This window comes from Rutidosis leptorrhynchoides, chromosome 6, assembly GCF_046630445.1.
Source record: "Rutidosis leptorrhynchoides isolate AG116_Rl617_1_P2 chromosome 6, CSIRO_AGI_Rlap_v1, whole genome shotgun sequence".
Lineage (NCBI taxonomy): Eukaryota > Viridiplantae > Streptophyta > Magnoliopsida > Asterales > Asteraceae > Rutidosis > Rutidosis leptorrhynchoides.
In genome coordinates, this window is record NC_092338.1 from 31,029,848 (window position 1) to 31,053,359 (window position 23,512).

The window sequence follows — 23,512 nt, forward strand, 5'->3', positions numbered from 1 at the left end:
CATATAGAGGTCAAAACCTCGCAACGAAATCAATTAATATGGAACGTGTTTAATCAATAAGAACGGGACATTTCAGTTGGTATCCGAGCGTTGGTCTTAGAGAACCAGAATTTTGCATTAGTGTGTCTTATCGAGTTTGTTAGGATGCATTAGTGAGTCTGGACTTCGACCGTGTTTACTTGAAAAATGATTGCTTAACAAATTTTGTTGGAAACTATATATTTTTAACATGTGAATATTATGTGATATATTAATCTCTTAACGCGTTTGATATTATGTGATAGATGTCTACCTCTAGAACAAGTCCCATTGACTCACCTAATAATAATGAAGAGTCAAATGTAAATTGGAATGATTCGTGGACTGATTCACAAGTTCCCGAAGAGGAACCGGAAGAAGAGTCGGAACCAGAAGAAGAATCGGAACCGGAAGAAGAATCGGAACCGGATGAAGAAATAGAACCGGTGGGGGAAATAATAAAAAGGTTAAGTAAAAGAAAATCCTCAACCAATCGACCAAGGTTAATTATGGTCAATGGTGTTTCCGCCAAGGAAGCAAAATATTGGGAGGATTACCAATTCTCCGATGAATCGGATTCCGACGAGAATTCCGATGATGTTATAGAAATTACCCCAACTGAATTTAAAAAGGCAAAAGAAAATAATAAGGGAAAGGGCATAAAAATAGAGAAATCTAATTCCAACCCCGATGAACTTTATATGTATCGTCAACCCCCGAAGTCCTTAAGTTGTAACAATGACCCGGGAACCTCTAAACCACCAGGTTTTTCTAAACCAATGTGGAAAACGACGGCTCGTATTAGGGGAACATCATATATCCCTAGAAACTTGGCAAAACGAACCAAAACCGAAGAAGAAGAAACAAGCGAGTCGAAATAAGATAGTTGTATTCGTGTGGTATAATATATGTAATATAGTGTGCTTATGCTTTATGATATATGTAAAAATTACTTGTATTAATAAGTATTTTTTTTTATGAATCTAACTCTTGTCTATTTTACAGTATAAAAACACAAAATGGATAGACAACCCAATATTTTAAGAGACCAACCCGGAGACATGATTGATGAAATCTTGTCTAGAGTCGGTCAGAATTCTTCGGCACAACTATTTAAGGCGAGATCAGTTTGTAAGACATTCGAAGAACGTTCCAAGAATGCCTTGGTTTATAAAAGGCTTTCGTTCGAAAGATGGGGGATATCACATTGGGAAATCCATAAGTTACGATGTGTTTACTTTGACGCATATATTGCGGGGAACCCAAATGCTATTTTACGCAATGGGTTAAGAAATTATTTTGACTCAATATATCCGAATATTGGACTTCGTGATTTAGAAAAAGCGGCTAACATGCAACATAAAGAAGCATGTTATGCTTACGGATTAATAATGTTCGCTTCTCACCAAAGTGAGAACAAGAACATCGGGCTACAACTATTAAACAAAACGTTTCCACAAGTGACGGAGTCGGTAATTGGGGTAAGAAATGAGGTTTTTAGATTGTTACGGGACTGTTGGACATTACGTAACCCTCGTCCCTTTGACGACGTTACAACACGATGTCTTATCAACGGCCATAACGGTTATATTCCACAAGACCAAGGATGGGAAGTAATCCTAGTAAAACTAGAATGCATGACTTGTTTCTGGACGTATGAATTACGTGTCTTTATTGCCTTTGCTGAACGACTTGTGTACTAGCTAGAATTATCTTCACAACCATCTTGTATCAAATTTATTGTGTGCTATATTTCATGCTATATGTAAAATAAGCGGTATTGTAAGTTTGTAAAATATTGTGTAAAAGTTTGAACGCGAAATATTATTATAATCAGTTTTTCATATAGAATTATAGTAGTTGAATTGTATATTAGCTACTAAGTATGAACTTAACGGGTAGCTACTAAGTTTAAACTTATAAAACGCTAATATGAAGAAAAAGCTTTTATAAATGATTTCATATTATGCTACGAAATACTATTAATTACTCTTAATATTCTGTATGATTAACTTGTTCCATTTGACTATTTTGAAGGAAATGGCACCGACTACTCGACACACCATGAATATGAATGAAGAGGAATTCCGTACTTTTCTAGCTTCAAACATAGCCGCAGTACAGGCTGCGCTACATACCAACAATAACCTTGGATCTAGCAGTACAGGAAATCGTGTAGGATGCACCTACAAAGAATTCACTGCCTGCAAACCTTTGGAATTTGATGGAACCGAAGGACCGATCGGATTGAAACGGTGGACCGAGAAGGTCGAATCGGTGTTTGCCATAAGTAAGTGTACTGAAGAGGACAAAGTGAAGTACGCTACGCATACCTTCACAGGTTCTGCGTTAACATGGTGGAATACCTATCTAGAGCAAGTGGGACAAGACGATGCGTATGCACTACCGTGGTCAGCATTCAAGCACTTGATGAACGAGAAGTACCGTCCCAGAACCGAGGTCAATAAGCTCAAGACAGAACTTAGAGGGTTACGAACCCAAGGATTTGATATTACCACGTACGAAAGACGATTCACAGAATTGTGCCTATTGTGTCCGGGAGCATTCGAAGATGAGGAAGAGAAGATCGACGCGTTTGTGAAAGGATTACCGGAAAGAATCCAAGAAGATATAAGTTCACACGAGCCCGCCTCCATACAGGAGGCATGTAAAATGGCTCACAAACTAGTGAACCAGATTGAAGAAAGAATTAAAGAACAGGCTGCTGAAGAGGCCAATGTGAAGTAAGTCAAAAGAAAGTAGGAGGAAAACGGTGATAAGAATCACCAATACAACAGCAACAGCAATTACAACAATAATCGCAACAATTATCCCAACAATCGCAACATCAATCGCAACTACAACAAACGGCCCAACAACAACAACAACAACAACAACAACAACAACAACAGCAACTACAACAATTATCCCAACAACAATAATAACTGCAACAACAACAACAATCAGAAGCAGCTATGCCAAAGGTGTGAAAAGTATCACTCGGGGTTCTGCACCAAATTTTGCAACAAGTGTAAAAGAAATGGTCATAGCGCAGCGAAGTGTGAGGTCTACGGACCAGGGGTTAATAGAACGAAAGGAACAAATGGTGTCGGAACGAGTAATGGCGGAGCAAGTAGTGTCGAAGCAAGTTATGCCAATGTAGTTTGTTATAAATGTGGAAAACCGGGCCACATTATTAGAAATTGCCCGAACCAGGAGAACACGAATGGACAAGGCCGCGGAAGAGTTTTCAATATTAATGCGGCAGAGGCACAGGAAGACCCGGAGCTTGTTACGGGTACGTTTCTTATTGACAATAAATCTGCTTACGTTTTATTTGATTCGGGTGCGGATAGAAGCTATATGAGTAGAGATTTTTGTGCTAAATTAAGTTGTCCATTGACGCCTTTGGATAGTAAATTTTTACTCGAATTAGCAAATGGTAAATTAATTTCAGCAGATAATATATGTCGGAATCGAGAAATTAAACTGGTTAGCGAAACACATACGCCAGTTTTTAGGACTAGCTGGTTACTACAGAAGGTTCATCCAAGACTTTTCCAAAATAGCAAAACCCTTGACTGCATTAACGCATAAAGGGAAGAAATTTGAATGGAATGATGAACAAGAGAAAGCGTTTCAGTTATTGAAGAAAAAGCTAACTACGGCACCTATATTGTCATTGCCTGAAGGGAATGATGATTTTGTGATTTATTGTGACGCATCAAAGCAAGGTCTCGGTTGTGTATTAATGCAACGAACGAAGGTGATTGCTTATGCGTCTAGACAATTGAAGATTCACGAACAAAATTATACGACGCATGATTTGGAATTAGGCGCGGTTGTTTTTGCATTAAAGACTTGGAGGCACTACTTATATGGGGTCAAAAGTATTATATATACCGACCACAAAAGCCTTCAACATATATTTAATCAGAAACAACTGAATATGAGGCAGCGTAGGTGGATTGAATTATTGAATGATTACGACTTTGAGATTCGTTACCACCCGGGGAAGGCAAATGTGGTAGCCGATGCCTTGAGCAGGAAGGACAGAGAACCCATTCGAGTAAAATCTATGAATATAATGATTCATAATAACCTTACTACTCAAATAAAGGAGGCGCAACAAGGAGTTTTAAAAGAGGGAAATTTAAAGGATGAAATACCCAAAGGATCGGAGAAGCATCTTAATATTCGGGAAGACGGAACCCGGTATAGGACTGAAAGGATTTGGGTACCAAAATTTGGAGATATGAGAGAAATGGTACTTAGAGAAGCTCATAAAACCAGATACTCAATACATCCTGGAACGGGGAAGATTTACAAGGATCTCAAGAAACATTTTTGGTGGCCGGGTATGAAAGCCGATGTTGCTAAATACGTAGGAGAATGTTTGACGTGTTCTAAGGTCAAAGCTGAGCATCAGAAACCATCATGTCTACTTCAACAACCTGAAATCCCGGAATGGAAATGGGAAAACATTACCATGGATTTCATCACTAAATTGCCAAGGACTGCAAGTGGTTTTGATACTATTTGGGTAATAGTTGATCGTCTCACCAAATCAGCACACTTCCTGCCAATAAGAGAAGATGACAAGATGGAGAAGTTAGCACGACTGTATTTGAGGGAAGTCGTCTCCAGACATGGAATACCAATCTCTATTATCTCTGATAGGGATGGCAGATTTATTTCAAGATTCTGGCAGACATTACAGCAAGCATTAGGAACTCGTCTAGACATGAGTACTGCCTATCATCCACAAACTGATGGGCAGAGCGAAAGGACGATACAAACGCTTGAAGACATGCTACGAGCATGTGTTATTGATTTCGGAAACAGTTGGGATCGACATCTACCGTTAGCAGAATTTTCCTACAACAACGGCTACCATTCAAGCATTGAGATGGCGCCGTTTGAAGCACTTTATGGTAGAAAGTGCAGGTCTCCGATTTGTTGGAGTGAAGTGGGGGATAGACAGATTACGGGTCCATAGATTATACAAGAAACTACCGAGAAGATCATCCAAATTCAACAAAGGTTGAAAACCGCCCAAAGTCGACAAAAGAGCTACGCTGACATTAAAAGAAAAGATATAGAATTTGAAATTGGAGAGATGGTCATGCTTAAAGTTGCACCTTGGAAAGGCGTTGTTCGATTTGGTAAACGAGGGAAATTAAATCCAAGGTATATTGGACCATTCAAGATTATTGATCGTGTCGGACCAGTAGCTTATCGACTTGAGTTACCTCAACAACTCGCGGCTGTACATAACACTTTCCATGTCTCGAATTTGAAGAAATGTTTTGCTAAAGAAGATCTCACTATTCCGTTAGATGAAATCCAAATCAATGAAAAACTTCAATTCATCGAAGAACCAGTCGAAATAATGGATCGTGAGGTTAAAAGACTTAAGCAAAACAAGATACCAATTGTTAAGGTTCGATGGAATGCTCGTAGAGGAGCCGAGTTCACCTGGGAGTGTGAAGACCAGATGAAGAAGAAATACCCGCATCTATTTCCAGAAGATTCGTCAACACCTTCAACAGCTTAAAATTTCGGGACGAAATTTATTTAACGGGTATGTACTGTAGTGACCCGAACTTTTCCATGTTTATATATATTAATTGAGATTGATATTTATATGATTAAATGTTTCTAACATGTTAAACAATCAAACTTGTTAAGACTTGATTAATTGAAATATGTTTCATATAGACAATTGACCACCCAAGTTGACCGGTGATTCACGAACGTTAAAACTTGTAAAAACTATATGATGACATATATATGGATATATATATATATAGTTAACATGATACTATGATAAGTAAATATATCATTAAGTATATTAACAATGAACTACATATGTAAAAACAAAACTACTAACTTAATGATTTTTAAACGAGACATATATGTAACGATTATCGTTGTAAAGACATTTAATGTATATATATATCATATTAAGAGATATTCATACATGATAATATAATAATTTAAAATCTCATTTGATATTATAAACATTGGGTTAACAACATTTAACAAGATCGTTAACCTAAAGGTTTCAAAACAACACTTACATGTAACGACTAACGATGACTTAACGACTCAGTTAAAATGTATATACATGTAGTGTTTTAATATGTATTTATACACTTTTGAAAGACTTCAATACACTTATCAAAATACTTCTACTTAACAAAAATGCTTACAATTACATCCTCGTTCAGTTTCATCAACAATTCTACTCGTATGCACCCGTATTCGTACTCGTACAATACACAGCTTTTAGATGTATGTACTATTGGTATATACACTCCAATGATCAGCTCTTAGCAGCCCATGTGAGTCACCTAACACATGTGGGAACCATCATTTGGAAACTAGCATGAAATATCTCATAAAATTACAAAAATATGAGTAATCATTCATGACTTATTTACATGAAAACAAAATTACATATCCTTTATATCTAATCCATACACCAATGACCAAAAACACCTACAAACACTTTCATTCTTCAATTTTCTTCATCTAATTGATCTCTCTCAAGTTCTATCTTCAAGTTCTAAGTGTTCTTCATATATTCTACAAGTTCTAGTTACATAAAATCAAGAATACTTTCAAGTTTGCTAGCTCACTTCCAATCTTGTAAGTTGATCATCCAACCTCAAGAAATCTTTATTTCTTACAGTAGGTTATCATTCTAATACAAGGTAATAATCATATTCAAACTTTGGTTCAATTTCTATAACTATAACAATCTTATTTCAAGTGATGATCTTACTTGAACTTGTTTTCGTGTCATGATTCTGCTTCAAGAACTTCGAGCCATCCAAGGATCCGTTGAAGCTAGATCCATTTTTCTCTTTTCCAGTAGGTTTATCCAAGGAACTTAAGGTAGTAATGATATTCATAACATCATTCGATTCATACATATAAAGCTATCTTATTCGAAGGTTTAAACTTGTAATCACTAGAACATAGTTTAGTTAATTCTAAACTTGTTCGCAAACAAAAGTTAATCCTTCTAACTTGACTTTTAAAATCAACTAAACACATGTTCTATATCTATATGATATGCTAACTTAATGATTTAAAACCTGGAAACACGAAAAAACACCGTAAAACCGGATTTACGCCGTCGTAGTAACACCGCGGGCTGTTTTGGGTTAGTTAATTAAAAACTATGATAAACTTTGATTTAAAAGTTGTTATTCTGAGAAAATGATTTTTATTATGAACATGAAAATATATCCAAAAATTATGGTTAAACTCAAAGTGGAAGTATGTTTTCTAAAATGGTCATCTAGACGTCGTTCTTTCGACTGAAATGACTACCTTTACAAAAATGACTTGTAACTTATTTTTCCGACTATAAACCTATAAATTTTCTGTTTAGATTCATAAAATAGAGTTCAATATGAAACCATAGCAATTTGATTCACTCAAAACGGATTTAAAATGAAGAAGTTATGGGTAAAACAAGATTGGATAATTTTTCTCATTTTAGCTACGTGAAAATTGGTAACAAATCTATTCCAACCATAACTTAATCAACTTGTATTGTATATTATGTAATCTTGAGATACCATAGACACGTATACAATGTTTCGACCTATCATGTCGACACATCTATATATATTTCGGAACAACCATAGACACTCTATATGTGAATGTTGGAGTTAGCTATACAGGGTTGAGGTTGATTCCAAAATATATATAGTTTGAGTTGTGATCAATACTGAGATACGTATACACTGGGTCGTGGATTGATTCAAGATAATATTTATCGATTTATTTCTGTACATCTAACTGTGGACAACTAGTTGTAGGTTACTAACGAGGACAGCTGGCTTAATAAACTTAAAACATCAAAATATATTAAAAGTGTTGTAAATATATTTTGAACATACTTTGATATATATGTATATATTGTTATAGGTTCGTGAATCAACCAGTGGCCAAGTCTTACTTCCCGACGAAGTAAAAAATCTGTGAAAGTGAGTTATAGTCCCACTTTTAAAATCTAATATTTTTGGGATGAGAATACATGCAGGTTTTATAAATGATTTACAAAATAGACACAAGTACGTGAAACTACATTCTATGGTTGAATTATCGAAATCGAATATGCCCCTTTTTATTAAGTCTGGTAATCTAAGAATTAGGGAACAGACACCCTAATTGACGCGAATCCTAAAGATAGATCTATTGGGCCTAACAAACCCCATCCAAAGTACCGGATGCTTTAGTACTTCGAAATTTATATCATATCCGAAGGGTGTCCCGGAATGATGGGGATATTCTTATATATGCATCTTGTTAATGTCGGTTACCAGGTGTTCACCATATGAATGATTTTTATCTCTATGTATGGGATGTGTATTGAAATATGAAATCTTGTGGTCTATTATTATGATTTGATATATATAGGTTAAACCTATAACTCACCAACATTTTTGTTGACGTTTTAAGCATGTTTATTCTCAGGTGATTATTAAGAGCTTCCGCTGTCGCATACTTAAATAAGGACGAGATTTGGAGTCCATGCTTGTATGATATTTTGTAAAAACTGCATTCAAGAAACTTATTTTGTTGTAACATATTTGTATTGTAAACCATTATGTAATGGTCGTGTGTAAACAGGATATTTTAGATTATCATTATTTGATAATCTACGTAAAGCTTTTTAAACCTTTATTGATGAAATAAAGGTTATGGTTTGTTTTAAAATGAATGCAGTCTTTGAAAAACGTCTCATATAGAGGTCAAAACCTCGCAACGAAATCAATTAATATGGAACGTTTTTAATCAATAAGAACGGGACATTTCAAACCAATAGTACAAGGAATGGTACTTCGAATTTCCCATTGGTGTTCCCAACAACCGTTAGTGCACAACAAATTATAACACTAACCCTGGAGTGGTATCGATCGCCTGAACTTTAAACCCACCCGTCACGTGTAATGTGGTATCGAACGCCCGAACTTTAAACCCACACTACATGCCCACACACATATATGACATAGCATCTAACGCTCGAACTTAAACCCATATCATATATTGACCCGATGTGGTATCGACCGCCCGAACTTAAACCCACATCGAATCTCGTACAAGTAAATACATTATATACACATATGCATAATCATTCCACTCACCTCAAGATTCTTGTGGAAGCTAACCGAGATTGCAACCCTTCAATGTAACGTACCTATTACATTATGCATTTATTAACATACAATCTAGTTGAATTAAATGCCAACTTCTAACCCTTGAGCATTTAATGACCCGATTGCATTAAATGACTCAACTACCCTAAAACCGCCCATTAATGGCCACGCCTCGTCATAGATCACTTAAGGCTAGTGATTAGGGTCTATTAACATCAACTAACATAAACTTGGTGTATTTCATAACCATTTCGCCCGATTAGGTCAACTAGTGCTCTTTTGACTCTTTGACTCACAAATCAAGTCAAACTTACACAATAACAACTCTTTCATCATTTTAAAAGTGCATTAATGACTAACAACATCATTTAGCACTTACAACCTCAAATCACAAGACCAAACCCTAGATAATAGCTATTTAGGATTTCCTTTCAACAATTCAACCCAAAACCCACCCATTTAACCCTCAAATGGGTCACACTAGTTCCATAAGAACCAAACCCTAGCTTAAACTAGTTAAACTCAAGACTTAGAGTTAGAACTTACCAAGACTATGAATGTGTAGCTAGAGATACGATGAACAACTTTAATTCTTGCTCCTAGGGTTGATTCACAACTCTTCACCTTCAAATCTTGAGTTTAATCTAAGTGGGTTTTAGGATTTGAGAGGAAGATGTGAAAGAAAATGGAAAAGAAATGAGAAATAAATAATAAGTGGTTGATATTAAAAGCTCCAACCAGATCTATACGCAAAAAGACCAAATTGCCCCTAAACCCTATTTAATTTGAGTGGAATTCGGAGTCAGAACTGCAGAATTGCCGCGGCGCGGCACCTTTGTCGTGGTGTAACATAAAGAAGGAAAAACGACCCTTCTTAACTCAAGTTCTGATCTGGAATTTGTTTGTTTGCCGCGTCGCGGCCCCATTCCTCGCGGCGCGGCATTGGCCTGTTCCTGGTTACTTCGACAACAAATCATAAAACGAAGGTTCATACAACTAGCACACCTCGTTCACTATTCCTATGCACATCTAAGCTTCGCCCTTAAGTCTCACACGACTCAACACCATCGCGACACATACACAAACACGTATACGCACGCATTCGCATATACCCATATATATATATATATATATATATATATATATATATATATATATATATATATATATATATATATATATATATATATATATATATATATATATATATACACACACACATATACATATATGCACTTACACCTAACTAACACTTTAGTTCATTTAATCACATAACGAGTAAGTTATAAGCGTACTATTGATTAAGTACGTACCTTTAGACGCGCACGGGAAAATGGGGTGTTACAATAATAAATAGGTTGAAATAGTTTTTCAATCCTTTGTCCTAAAACGGCTCCCATTGCAAAATCACTTGCATCGCACATAAGTTCAAACGGTAGATTCCAATTTGGAGTTATCATGATCGGCGCATTAGTGAGTTTTTCTTTAAGAATATTAAAAGATTTGATGCATTCCTTTGAAAAGATGAATGGAGCATCCTTTTCTAGGAGTTTATTCATAGGAGTGACAATTTTAGAAAAATCTTTTATGAAATGTCGGTAAAAACCGGCATGCCCTAGAAAACTCCTAACTCCTCTAACATTGGTGGGATGTGGAATTTTAGCAATTACATCTACTTTAGCTCTATCCACTTCAATTCCTTCCTTTGAAATTTTATGACCAAGAACGATGCCTTCTTTAACCATGAAATGGCATTTTTCCCAATTAAGAACTAGGTTTGATTGTTCGCATCTAATAAGCATTCGTTCAAGATTAACTAAACATGATTCAAACGTATCACCGAAGACTGAAAAGTCATCTATGAAAACTTCCATGCATTCTTCTATCATGTCGTGAAAAATTGCCATCATGCACCTTTGAAAGGTTGCAGGGGCGTTGCAAAGTCCAAATGACATGCGTTTGTAAGCAAAAGTACCATAAGGGCACGTGAACGTGGTTTTCTCTTGGTCCTCGGGTGCGATTGGAATTTGAAAATATCCGGAGAAACCATCAAGCAAACAATAGTAACTATTTTCAGCTAATCTTTCCAACATTTGATCAATAAAAGGTAAGGAAAAGTGATCTTTTCTGGTGACGTCATTTAATTTTCTATAATCAATACAAACACGCCATCCTGTTACAGTCCTAGTAGGAATAAGCTCATTTTTTTCATTTGTGATGACAGTCATGCCACCCTTCTTAGATACGCATTGAACTGGGCTTACCCATGGACTATCAGAGATTGGATAAATTAAACCTGCATCTAGCAGTTTAATAATTTCTTTCTTAACAACATCTTGCATGTTTAGATTTAGTCTTCGTTGGCGTTGCACATACGTTTTATGACCTTCTTCCATAAGGATTTTATGTGTGCAATACGAAGGACTTATTCCTTTAATATCATGAATTTTTCATGCAATAGCTGGTTTATGAGCTTTTAGCACAGAAATGAGTTGAGATTTTTCATTTTTCGTAAGAGAAGACGATATTATTACAGGTAATTCAGTTTCACCATGTAAATAAGCATATTCCAAATGATTTGGAAGTGGCTTTAACTCTAATGTCGGTGGTTCTTCTATCGATGATTTATATCGATATCTGTCTTCTTCTTTTAGCATTTGAATTTCTTCTGTTGTTGGTTCATATCCATTAGCCATAAGTGTAGCTAACATTTCAGTTTCATCAATTGGTTCAGTTCCTTCTCCTAAAGAACATTCTCATGTTCCTTGTAATTCTGGAAATTCTTCTAACAATTCTGCATGTGAATCTATAGTTTGAATATAATAACATGTATCATTTGGAGATTGCGGTTGTTGCATGGCTCTATCAACAGAAAAGGTAACACTCTCGTCCTCTATACTTAAGGTCAGTTTCTTACCGAACACGTCTATTATTGCTTTAGCCGTGTTTAAGAATGGTCTTCCTAATATGAGAGGAACTCGAGAATCTTCTTCCATGTCCAGAATAACAAAATCTACTGGAAATACTAAAGTACCAATTTTAACTAGCAGGTTCTCCATTATCTCTTAGGATATTTTACTGATCGATCGGCTAATTGTATGCTTATTCGTGTTGGTTTCAATTCTCCAAGGTTTAGTTTAGCGTATAGTGAATACGACATTAGATTTATACTAGCACCTAAGTCTGCCAATGCTTCTATTGAACTAAGACTACCCAGAAAACATGGAATCGTGAAACTTCCTGGATCTGATAATTTTTCTGGTATCTTATTCAATAGTACTGTAGAGCAATTAGCATTCATAGTAACAGCCGAGAGTTCTTCCATTTTCTTTCTATTTGTGATTAGATCTTTTAGAAATTTAGCATATCTAGGCATTCCTGAAATCACATCAATGAAAGGAAGATTGACATTTATTTGTTTAAACATATCCAAGAATTTGGATTGCTCGGCTTCAAGTCTCTCTTTTCTCATTTTACTCAGATAAGGAAGTGGTGGTTGGTATGGTTTAACATAAGGTTTAGCCTTAACTGTGTTATCTTCATTAAACTTTTCAACTACTGGTTCTTTTTCCTTATCTTGCTCAGGTTGTGGTTCTTGTGGAGTAGAAATAGCTTCATCAGAAATTACAGGCATTTCAGGTGGTTTAAGTGTGATACCACTTCTTGTGGAAATGGCTTTAGCTGTTTCATTTCGGGGGTTAGCATTTGTATCACTAGGTAAACTTCCCGATTTTCTTTCACCTATTAACCTTGCTAGGTTGCTCACTTCTTGTTCCAAATTTTGAATAGAAGCTTGTTGATTTCTAAATGCTTGAGCATTTTGTTCATTGGTTTGTTTCTGAGATGTGAAAAACTGAGTTTGAGATTCAACTAGCTTTGACATCATGTCTTCTAAATTTGGCTTTTTATCATCCATTTGTGGTGGTTTGTTTTGAAAAATAGGTCTTTGCTGATTGTAAGTATTGTTAGATATTTGTTGATTGCTAGGACCTTGTTGGTTGTTATATGGAACATTTCAGTTATAATTCTAGTTTTGATTGTAGATTGGTCTTGGAGGTTGATAATTATTCTGATAATTATTTCCAGGCCTTTGGTTTATGTATGAAACATTCTCTCTTTGTTCCATTGTTAGTTCAATACTGAGAAAATCTTTTTTCAAATGTGGTCCTCCACACTGCTCACAACTAATTCGTATTGAGTGTATATCCTTAGTCATCTTTTCCATTCGTCTCTCGACAGCATCTATCTTTGCAGAAATGGAATCAAAGTCATGGCTAGAATCGGCTCTAGCTGCTTTAGATGATCTAATGATATCTTTTTCTTGGTGCCACTCATGTGAGTGGGAAGCAGTGTTATCAATAATTTTGTAAGCGTCAGTTGCGGTTTTCTTCATAATGGAACCACCAGCTGCTATATCGATGTCTTTTCTTGTAGTGATGTCTCATCCTTGGTAGAATTTTGTACTATTTGACAAGTGTTTAAACCATGTTGCGGACATCCTCTCAATAACTTTCCAAATCTTGTCCACGCTTCATATAGAGTTTCATTTGGCTTTTGCGTGAACGTAACAATTTCTCCTTGAAGTCTTACGGCTTTAGATGCCGGAAAGAATTGTTTAAGAAAATTTTCAACTAAAACGTCCCATGTATCAATCGCCCCTTCAGGTAACGATTCTAACCAATCTTTGGCTTCTCCCTTTAAAGTCCAGGGAAATAACATGAGATATATCTGTTCATCCTCCACTTCTCGAATTTTAAATAGTGTACAGATCCTATTAAAGGTTCGAAGATGTTCATTTGGATCTTCCTTCGGCGCACCACTAAATTGGCATTGATTAGTTACCATGTGTAGGATTTGTCCTTTGATTTCATAATCTGGCTCATTAATGTCAGGTTGAGTAATTGCGTGACCTTGGCCAGTGCGTTTAGCTCTCATTCGGTCTTCCATACTTAGAGGTTCCAGATTCTCCATAATTGAATTTGTTGAATCTGAATCACTATAGGATTCTGATTTAATGGGTTGTTCCTCGACAATCTCTGTTTGAATGATTGGTGGTTCTGGAGGAAAGATTAGTGGTTCAGGATCTATGAATTGTCCCTGAATATTCTCCGGATTCTCAATTATGAGGTTGGGTTCAAAAAATGGATTATCGGAAATTTGAATTGGAGTACTTGGTCGACTGGATGACGATTCTAAAGAAAAATCAACGGCGACAATATTGGCTAGATGTCTTGATCGAGTTACAGGTGGTGAACGTATAAAAGGTGGTGAACGTTTTGCTCGGTGCATTCACTGAATATCCTATTAGTTATAAAAGATAAAAAATTATATAAGTTATCAAAATAATAGACTTTTCTGCTTTTGCCCACGTTTCGAATAGCCAATAGATGCAGCAGGGAGCCAGAACCCTTTAAATCGGAAGCTCACAACTCAGCCACTAACAAATTCAACTATTACTACGAAACAGAAAATTTGGATGTCTATCAATTTAACCACTTAAAATAATTTTTCGTTGAAATTTAAAGAAATTTTAGAGAAGAAATAGAAAAAAAAATTTAAGTCCTAAAAACTAGAGCAGCGAAAAATAAGAAAGAAAAAGAGCGCGTCGAAAAAACGTCGAAAAATAAAAGGTCGAAAAATAAAAATAAGAAAGTAGCGCGTCGAAACTAAAAAGGAATTAAAAACTAAGAATTAAAAGTTGCGTCTAAAAATATTAAAGCTTAAAAGAAATACTATATCCAAAACGGCAAAAACTTAAAACGGTACTAAAATATAAAAACGGCGTCGCAAAATTCTAAAGCACCTAAATCTTAGTCTAAAGAAAAAGCACTTAAGGGATTTTACGGCAAAGCCTAAAAATCTAGAAATAAAAATAACTACGGCAAAAACTATGACTTAAAACTAAATACGAGCGAAAAATACAAATATTACGCTAAAACAAATAAAAAGATACAAAATATAAAAATAAACTTAAAGTTGTAAAAAGTACAATTTTTATAAAAATATTATTTTTATATTATTTATTTTATAAAACTATTAATTTTATATATTTATAAAACTAATTAAACTAAATATACAAATTAAATACTAAAAACTAAAACTAATTAATTTAAAATTAAACCCTAATTAGGGTTTTAATAATAATAATAATATACTCCGTAATTATTGCATTAATCAGTCAACGGTGGCGTGTCAGAACCAGTCATGCGATCGCATGAATTTTTGCCTTCGGGTTCATGCGATCGCATGGAGTAGGGTTTCGGGCCAGAGTTGGGCTGCTACACTACCGGGCCTCGTGGTTTTATATTTTTTTTTCTGTTTTAATTTTCTGTTTTAAAATTTATAAAAAGTATTTATATAAATTAAATAAAACTTATATTTTTACAAACTAAAAATAGAAATAGAAATATTTTATATTTTTATATGTTTTTGAACAACTCTTAAATATATATATATATATATATATATATATATATATATATATATATATATATATATATATGTATATATATTTTGTTTTTCTTTTTATATTTTTGTATTTTTAATATTTAAAACATATATATTTTTATACAAAGAACTTAATAAAAAATCTTTTTTTTTTAGATAGCTTTTCGCTTCCGGCGTTTAAGCTCTCCCCGGCAGCGGCGCCAAAAATACTTGATGTGTGCGAGGTGGTGTATAAAATAGTTATAATTTTTACAAGGAAATACTATTAAATACGATACAATTTTAACAAGATATTTATTTATTTATAGAATGGATATACCTAAACCTTGCTACAACACTTATAGGCAGTGTACCTAATCGTACAGTAGTGTAGTTTTTAGTAAGTCCGGTTCGTTTCACAGGGATCTTTTTAAACAAGCTTAACGCTATATTTTTAAAAACTATATTTGTAAAAATACAAAAATATATAAGTAATATTATTATTATAAAAAGGGGGTTTTTACCGTTTAATGACCGGTTTGTCGATTTTTAAAACTTTAGTCGCATTTAAAACCTAATGTAAAATATTAAAAATAAATATAACTTAATTTTAAGCGTAAAGTAAATAACGATAATGAAATTGCGATAAATAAAAATACGATAAAATAAAATTGCGATAATTAAAGAGTACGATAATTAAAAATGCAATTAAATAAAATGACAATAAATAAAAGTGCGATAATTAAAAGTGCAATTAAATATGAAATAAAGGAATTATGCTTATTTAAACTTCCGTAATCATGATGTTCGACGTGTTGTTTTTAATTTATTCCCATGGGTTAATTGTCCTTTGTCCTGGATTATTCAATATGTCCATACGGATTTTTCCATAATAGTCCATCAGTCATAATCATAAAGTGCGAAAGTCTTCGTCAAATTATTCTTATTCCCGAAGTCAAATATTTCAACTAATTAGGGATTCGAATTGTAACAAGGTCTTAATACTTTGTTTAATGAATATACCAGGTTATCGACTGCGTGTAGTCCAAGTTTTACTACTTTGTTAACAATTACACCAATTACCCTTGAATGTAATCCACCCCTGTTTCAACAAGTCTATTAACTATTAATCCAGTTTCGTGTCCGGTAAAATGAACAATTATTGGTATTTATAGATATCCCGCCCACCGTACCCAGTCAAGCGTATGTGGTTATATATAAATACGTCAAATTATAAGTCTATATATTAAATCAACGAGGTATCATTTAGTTAATATAAAACCCATTAATAGCCCATAGTCTAATTTCCACAAGTGTCGTTCTTTTGTCCAAACCCCAATTATGGTACAAAGCCCAATTACCCAATTTTAATATTTAGCCCAACATCACGATTACTTCAGCATTAAATAAGCATAATAATAACTTAACTACGAGACATTAAATTAAAAAGGTTGAACATAACTTACAATGATTAAAAATAGCGTAGCGTTACACGGACAGAATTTCGACTTACACCCTTACAACATTCTCTAACATACCCTTATTATTAGAATTTAAAATTAAAATTAAAATTAAAATTAAAATTAAATATATATATATATATATATATATATATATATATATATATATATATATATATATATATATATATATATATACACGTTTGAGTAGGAAGAAGAAAAAGATGTTGTAAAGGTTGCTCAAAACTGCGAAATTTATAGGCATGTGGCCACAAAAAGTGGCCCATGCGATCGCATGGAAAACAAGCCTACAGGCCATGCGATCGCATGGAGGTAGGTACCAGCTCACATATTTTTGTTTTCAAGCTTGTCGACGTTTTAATAAATAAATATAATATATAAATAATTTTAAGAATTATTTAAATATTATATTATATTTATGTGCATAGTTGACTTGTAATTTTTAGTCCGTTGCGTCGAGCGTTGAGAGTTGACTCTGGTCCCGGTTCCGGATTTTCGAACGTCCTTGCGTACAATTTAATATCTTGTATTTTGCGTTTTGCTTCTTGTACTCTTGTAATTTTGAGACGTTTCTCAGCAATAATTTGAACCACTTTGATTGTACTTTGTACTTTTAAGCTTTTTGGTCGTTTGCGTCTTCAATTCGTCGAATCTGTCTTTTGTCTTCACCTTCTATTATTTAAACGAATATTACTTGTAAATAGAACAATTGCAACTAAAAGCTTGTCTTTCTTGAGGGATAATGCTATGAAATATATGTTCGTTTTTAGCATTATCAGAGACATATATAATGCAAGAATACAGGATAATATCACCATTGCTGAGTATAGTCAAATTCATGGCAATGCATGGCCTGAAGAGTGGAGGGCTAAATATAATGCACTTAATCATATTCGGGTTCCAGTGTTACTTAATAAGGAGGATGAGGTAAAATGGGTAACATGTAAGGGTGATAAGGTTAACTATTCAACTAGGCAGGTGTGGTGTGATGTTAGATGTAATTACACCATAAAAGATTGGCATCATATTGTATGGTTCAATCAGATGGTTCCAAAACATGCATTTATTCTATGGCTTGCCATTTGGAATAGACTGCCCACTCAGGACATGTTGAGTAAATGGAATGTGTGTACTTCATATAGCTGTCCATTGTGTGATGAGATGCCTGATTCTGTTGAACATTTGTTCTTTGAATGTTCATATTCTAGAAATGTGTGGGAAACAATGAAGTCTTTGCTGCTGTTCAAAGGGTTACCTTACAGGATTAGTTTCATTGTTGAAGTAATGGGGAAATATCCATTTCAAAAGAAGATTTGGAGTGTAATTACTAGAATTGTGATTGCAGCCACTGTTTATAATATATGGCAGGAAAGAAATACGCGTATATTCAAAGGTATAAAAAGGAATGGGCAGGTATTGAGTGTACAGATACAAGAGTTTGTTAGAATAAAGTTGTTGACTTTAAAAGTCAAAGACTCTAAAAGTGTGCAGCAGGCTGGAAAGATTTGGCAAGTAAGTTGGAAGTGATTTGTATATGGTTGGTGTTTGCTCCTTAGTGTTAGCGTGTCATGTAAGATGGGACAGCTTGATCTAGGGTAGTTTGGCGTTTTGCTGGTGCCTTAATGGGTTTAGGGTGCTTCTGTTTGGTAGTTGCTTGGTTGATGTATCTTTTTCTTGTTTTGGGTTAGATATATGCTCTGCCATGTGTATTGTTTTGTTATTTGTTAATATAATTCACTTTTCACCAATATATATATATATATATATATATATATATATATATATATATATATATATATACTGGTAGGATTACTGGAGAAGTAACCAGTTGGGGGAAAACGGGGGGGAAGAAAAAAAAAAATTTTATTCGTTTTTTGAAAAAACTTTGTTCACATTATAGATTGGATGAAAATATGAACATTTAAAAAAAACACTTTATGATAAATATTTTTATTTTAGCGGGAAAACGCTCAGAAAAATAATATATAACAATTATAGTGTTTTTCGAGCGTATTTTGATGGTTTAGAAATTAGAGTTTAAAAATTTAGGGTTTAGGGTTTAGATTTCGGATTTAGATTGATTTTTTAACACGAATGATTTAGAGTTTAGGGTTTTGGGTTTTGAATTTAGGAACTAAACAATAACAAAATAATACGGAATATATAGTTAAAATACAACTCTTATCTAAAAACGATCACCTTATTTGTGTTTACATTATTAATTAAATATTTGTTAAATTCGATATATAAAAAAGATGGGATCAACGGGATCAACGAATACATACTTGCGTTAAAAGGAAAAAAAAAAAAAAAAAAACATAATGAAAAAGAAACATAGTGTTAAAAAATGGAAGAGAAATTGTTACTCTCTGTTGATTGGTTATATATTCACCTAGCCTACAAGTTAACATACACTAAAACTATCCAAATTTGACACAAAATTTATTGAACAAACTACTCGGTTATAATTATGCATCTTTATCTTTATTAATTATGATTTACAATTTTTTCTATGAACTTTTTTTTTTTTAACGGCGATTTTTTTTGCATAGTAGATCATTTCTTTCAACGACCCTCATTATTTGCACGTAACACACACGTTCGGGCAGAAACCTGAACCCGATCGACGGTACCCGGGAACACATCCATTCGGGCAGTGGTTCTGGGTAGGGGTCCGTGAACGAATCCGGTAAAACCTCCCTATAGGGTCAATATATACCACAATTATTGGTGTTCAATTGGTTTAAAGAAAATCATGTCATCCCTAAGGATCGAACTCATGATCTCTCCCTATCACATGACACAAAGTATAGGAGGAACCGTTGGGCTATGGCCGCAATTTCTTTTCTATGAACTTTAACTTCAACGATTGATATAATTGTGCTCTAAATGCTTTTTATTTTTTATTTTTTGGTAATAGGCAGAAATTATGTTTTCGTTTTTCTTTTTTAATATTTAGATGTAATCTAATTTCGCAAGGAAATCTTTTTAAAAGTAAAAGGAATGAAAAACTTGATTTGTACGTTAAAAGACAAAAATGATGAGTGTTGTTGGACGAGGGGCTGATTTTGGAGAATCTTCTCTTTTTATTTAAAATAGATACCACTTTTTCTATTACAATTATTCAGATTATTATTAAATAGTAAGTGTTTATGTTTACTTTCGTATTATAAATGAAAATATCAAATCCAAACATGTGTAAAAATTTTAATTTTTTCGTGAGGAGTATAATTACTTGACATATCTAAAAAACTGTATGAGTCGTTAGATTGAAAACTTTGATAGAAACGAAAGATAAAGAATTACACCTATTTAAAATTTTTTAATTGTTAATCATAATTAAAATTAAATAATATTATTGAAGGCGAGATTTCCGCAAAGAAACAAGGATAATTGTTTAGTGGACCCCAGCTTTCCTTTTTGTCAAATTCATTACCTTTACAAATATTCTCAATTTGCCAATTAATTTTTCCTAATCACTTCGTTTACAAATACTTGCAATACGTAAGCTACCAATAATCTATCTCTAGGTTGATTACGTATTTACGTATTACTTTATTTTATCTTCGATAACAAAGGCGTTTATCATTTAAAAACAAATCATAATCATACGGAGTATTGAAATTTCAAATTCATTTTTTTTTCTTGACAATGCTTCTGCATTTTCATGTATCATTTATTTGTATAGTTTGTGCCAATTGCGACTTGAGTGACCTATTATATGTTTGTATATGTAAATAAAATTGTGGAATTTCATTGTTGGGTTAAAAGAGTCCAGATTTTAGTAAATTGGGCCTGGCCCATATTTTACCAGTAGTCCAACTTTAATCTTTTTATAATTTTAAAGAGGAAAAATAACAGACGCGATGTGCATTGGTGAAAACTAAAGAGTTATTGATAGTAGGTAACTTTTAAATTCTATATAGAAATTTTCTAATGATTAATGATAGCTTTAAGGGCTCTCGTTAAGAAATTCAGATACACATTCTTTATTTGTACATTTAATTTGTTAGAAACAGGGTATGTAAACAGATAATCCGGATATTTCTAGAATCGTGAAACACTTTTCTAATTGAATATTCCGACTTCCTTGTCTCGGGTTACACGAAATTTCAATTGGGATAAGACTAGAAATGCAAATCGTTTCTAGACAAGAAGAACGCGATTTATGTGTATAGTTTTGTGTGTTCGTTCTGTGTGAAATTGAATGAGGATGAAAGCAGTTTTCCAAAACTGATTATATAAAAAACAGTTTAGGCGGTTAACAAATGAATGGTTATGACGGTTGAAAAAGGAGCAGGAAAAAACGTTTCATTTAAACGTTTCATTAAAACGTATCACTCAAAACGTTTTTGTTTCGGGGCCCTGCCCCCTCGACCCCCGCCCGCTCATCTGGGAGCGGGGCCCCAGCCAGGGGCTTCGCCCCTTGGACCCCGACAGGGGCGCTGACCCTTGGACCCCGCAAGGGGGAGCAGCCCCCTTTACCCCCGCCATTATCATGCGCCAGTGTCTAGTTCACTCTTATGGGCGTGCACTCAGCACTCACCGAACCCATGTTAAGTATCACTAGTTAACTCCTGCTTTCTAGTAAATCACAATCAGCTAAAATGATAGTTGGATGACACTAAAATCACCAACATAATCGATCACTTCTTAGAAAATAACTGCAATCAACCAACAAATATATTACCGTTATTGTATTAATTTATTTAAAAAAAAAAAAAAAAAAAACAACCTTAAGACTTGTGATGAGAAATTTCCTTGTTTATATACGTCCACTTTCAACCAATAACATATACATACATAACTATACAAAATTACAAATACTTGCACACGTATGTGTATAAAAATTTCGTTGATAACGAAATAACGTAACATGGTTATGATTTCAGTTACTTGAAATTTTTTATAACATCTTAAATGTATTAATATACGGGACGGATGATAATTAAATTTAGTTTTTTAAGGGCAATTATAAGGGCTTTGATATCGAGATTGATGCAATTGCGGATTTAAGTGGGACTTCCAAAAACGTTTCCTCGTCCTCTAACTCTGTGTCGTTGCGGGTAGCCAATGCTATGTCAGATGTAGGTGGTGGAGATGCGTGGAATAAAGGGGTGTCTTCGTCGAATGGAGTTATAAAGTAATTTTCTTTCTCGTCTCGTTTAGGTAAATCGGTTCATTTTTAGCAAGTGGAGGGGAATTAATCAAGCCGGGTTCAAAGAGCAAGAAGGCTACCTTTTCCGCGAAGACGTTAGGTTTTTTCATGAATGGGGTCGATGGTGTTGACGGTTCCTTAGGTTAATGTAGTGATGGCGCTCACGAGTAACGGGCACGGGTTCTATATACTCGCGACCCGCCCGTCGGATTTCTTTTTTGCACGTTGAGACCCCTTACCCGCCCACCGGTAAAAATTTTTTTGCCCATGCTTGTTACCCGCGGATATCCGTGACCCGCGGGTAACAATAATATACAACTTTTTATTAGAAAATCCAAATAATGAAATAATTTTATTAATTATATAACCATATGTATAAAATATATGTATAATAACGTGAAAATTAAATTGTTGACTTGTATATAATATTATATTGTTAAATATTATTCAAATACTAGTAAAATAGCTTTTAAATTTAATAATTGTAAGTATTAATTCGTGTGTAAATTTAGAAAAAGTCTCATGTATTCACGGGTCGGGTTTTATCCGCGACGGGTAGTATATACTCGCAACCCGTCGGCAGGTATAAATTTTTACCCTTACCCGTGTCCGCGGGTAAGATTTAATGATTTTACCCGTCAATCGCAGACCGGATACCCGCGGGTCTCGGTTTTTTCTCGGCCATTGCCATCCCTAGGTTAATGGTCATCTCTCGGTGTCTTGGGTGGTAATGTTAGTTGCTTTTAGTGTGTAGTTGTGGAGTTGTTAGGTTTGTTTTAGTTTGCTCGGAGTCTTTTAGTAAGGGGATTTCTTCTTAGCTGTTTGCTTTTCATCCATATTTTAGTTTAGTTTATATTATTTTCAAAATGAAAATTTCCTCTCTTGTATTATATGTATACGTTTGTTTTCCGGTAAAAGTAAAAGAGCTAAAGCAAAGGCCGAAGTTTAGTGTGGGCATTGAGGGGTTTTGACCCCTCTAACAAAAATAACAAAAAAATGAAATTTGCAAGTCTTTGAGTTACGGGTGTCTGAGCTTTTGAATCAACTAAATCGGAGTCTGTATGAAGAATATATGACGAAGACGTTTAATTGTCATAGTTTTTTCATACGGACTCTGATTTAGTTGATTAAATAGTCAAAACCATTTATAACTTAGTGCTTTTATACTCGTATAATGTTTTTTTAAAAGAAGTTAACTAAATATAATAGTAACCCACAAATAACAAGTTCAACATCTAATTATATGATAT

At 34.1% G+C, this 23,512-nt stretch overlaps 1 protein-coding gene across 1 annotated transcript; it reads left to right on the forward strand.

Moving 5' to 3' along the window:
• Positions 1-17,860: 17,860 nt before the first annotated feature.
• On the forward strand, positions 17,861-18,631 carry LOC139853527 (uncharacterized). Its single transcript, XM_071842918.1, has one exon. The coding sequence runs from the start codon at positions 17,861-17,863 to the stop codon at positions 18,629-18,631; it is 771 nt and encodes a 256-aa protein (XP_071699019.1).
• The last annotated feature ends 4,881 nt before the right edge of the window (positions 18,632-23,512 follow it).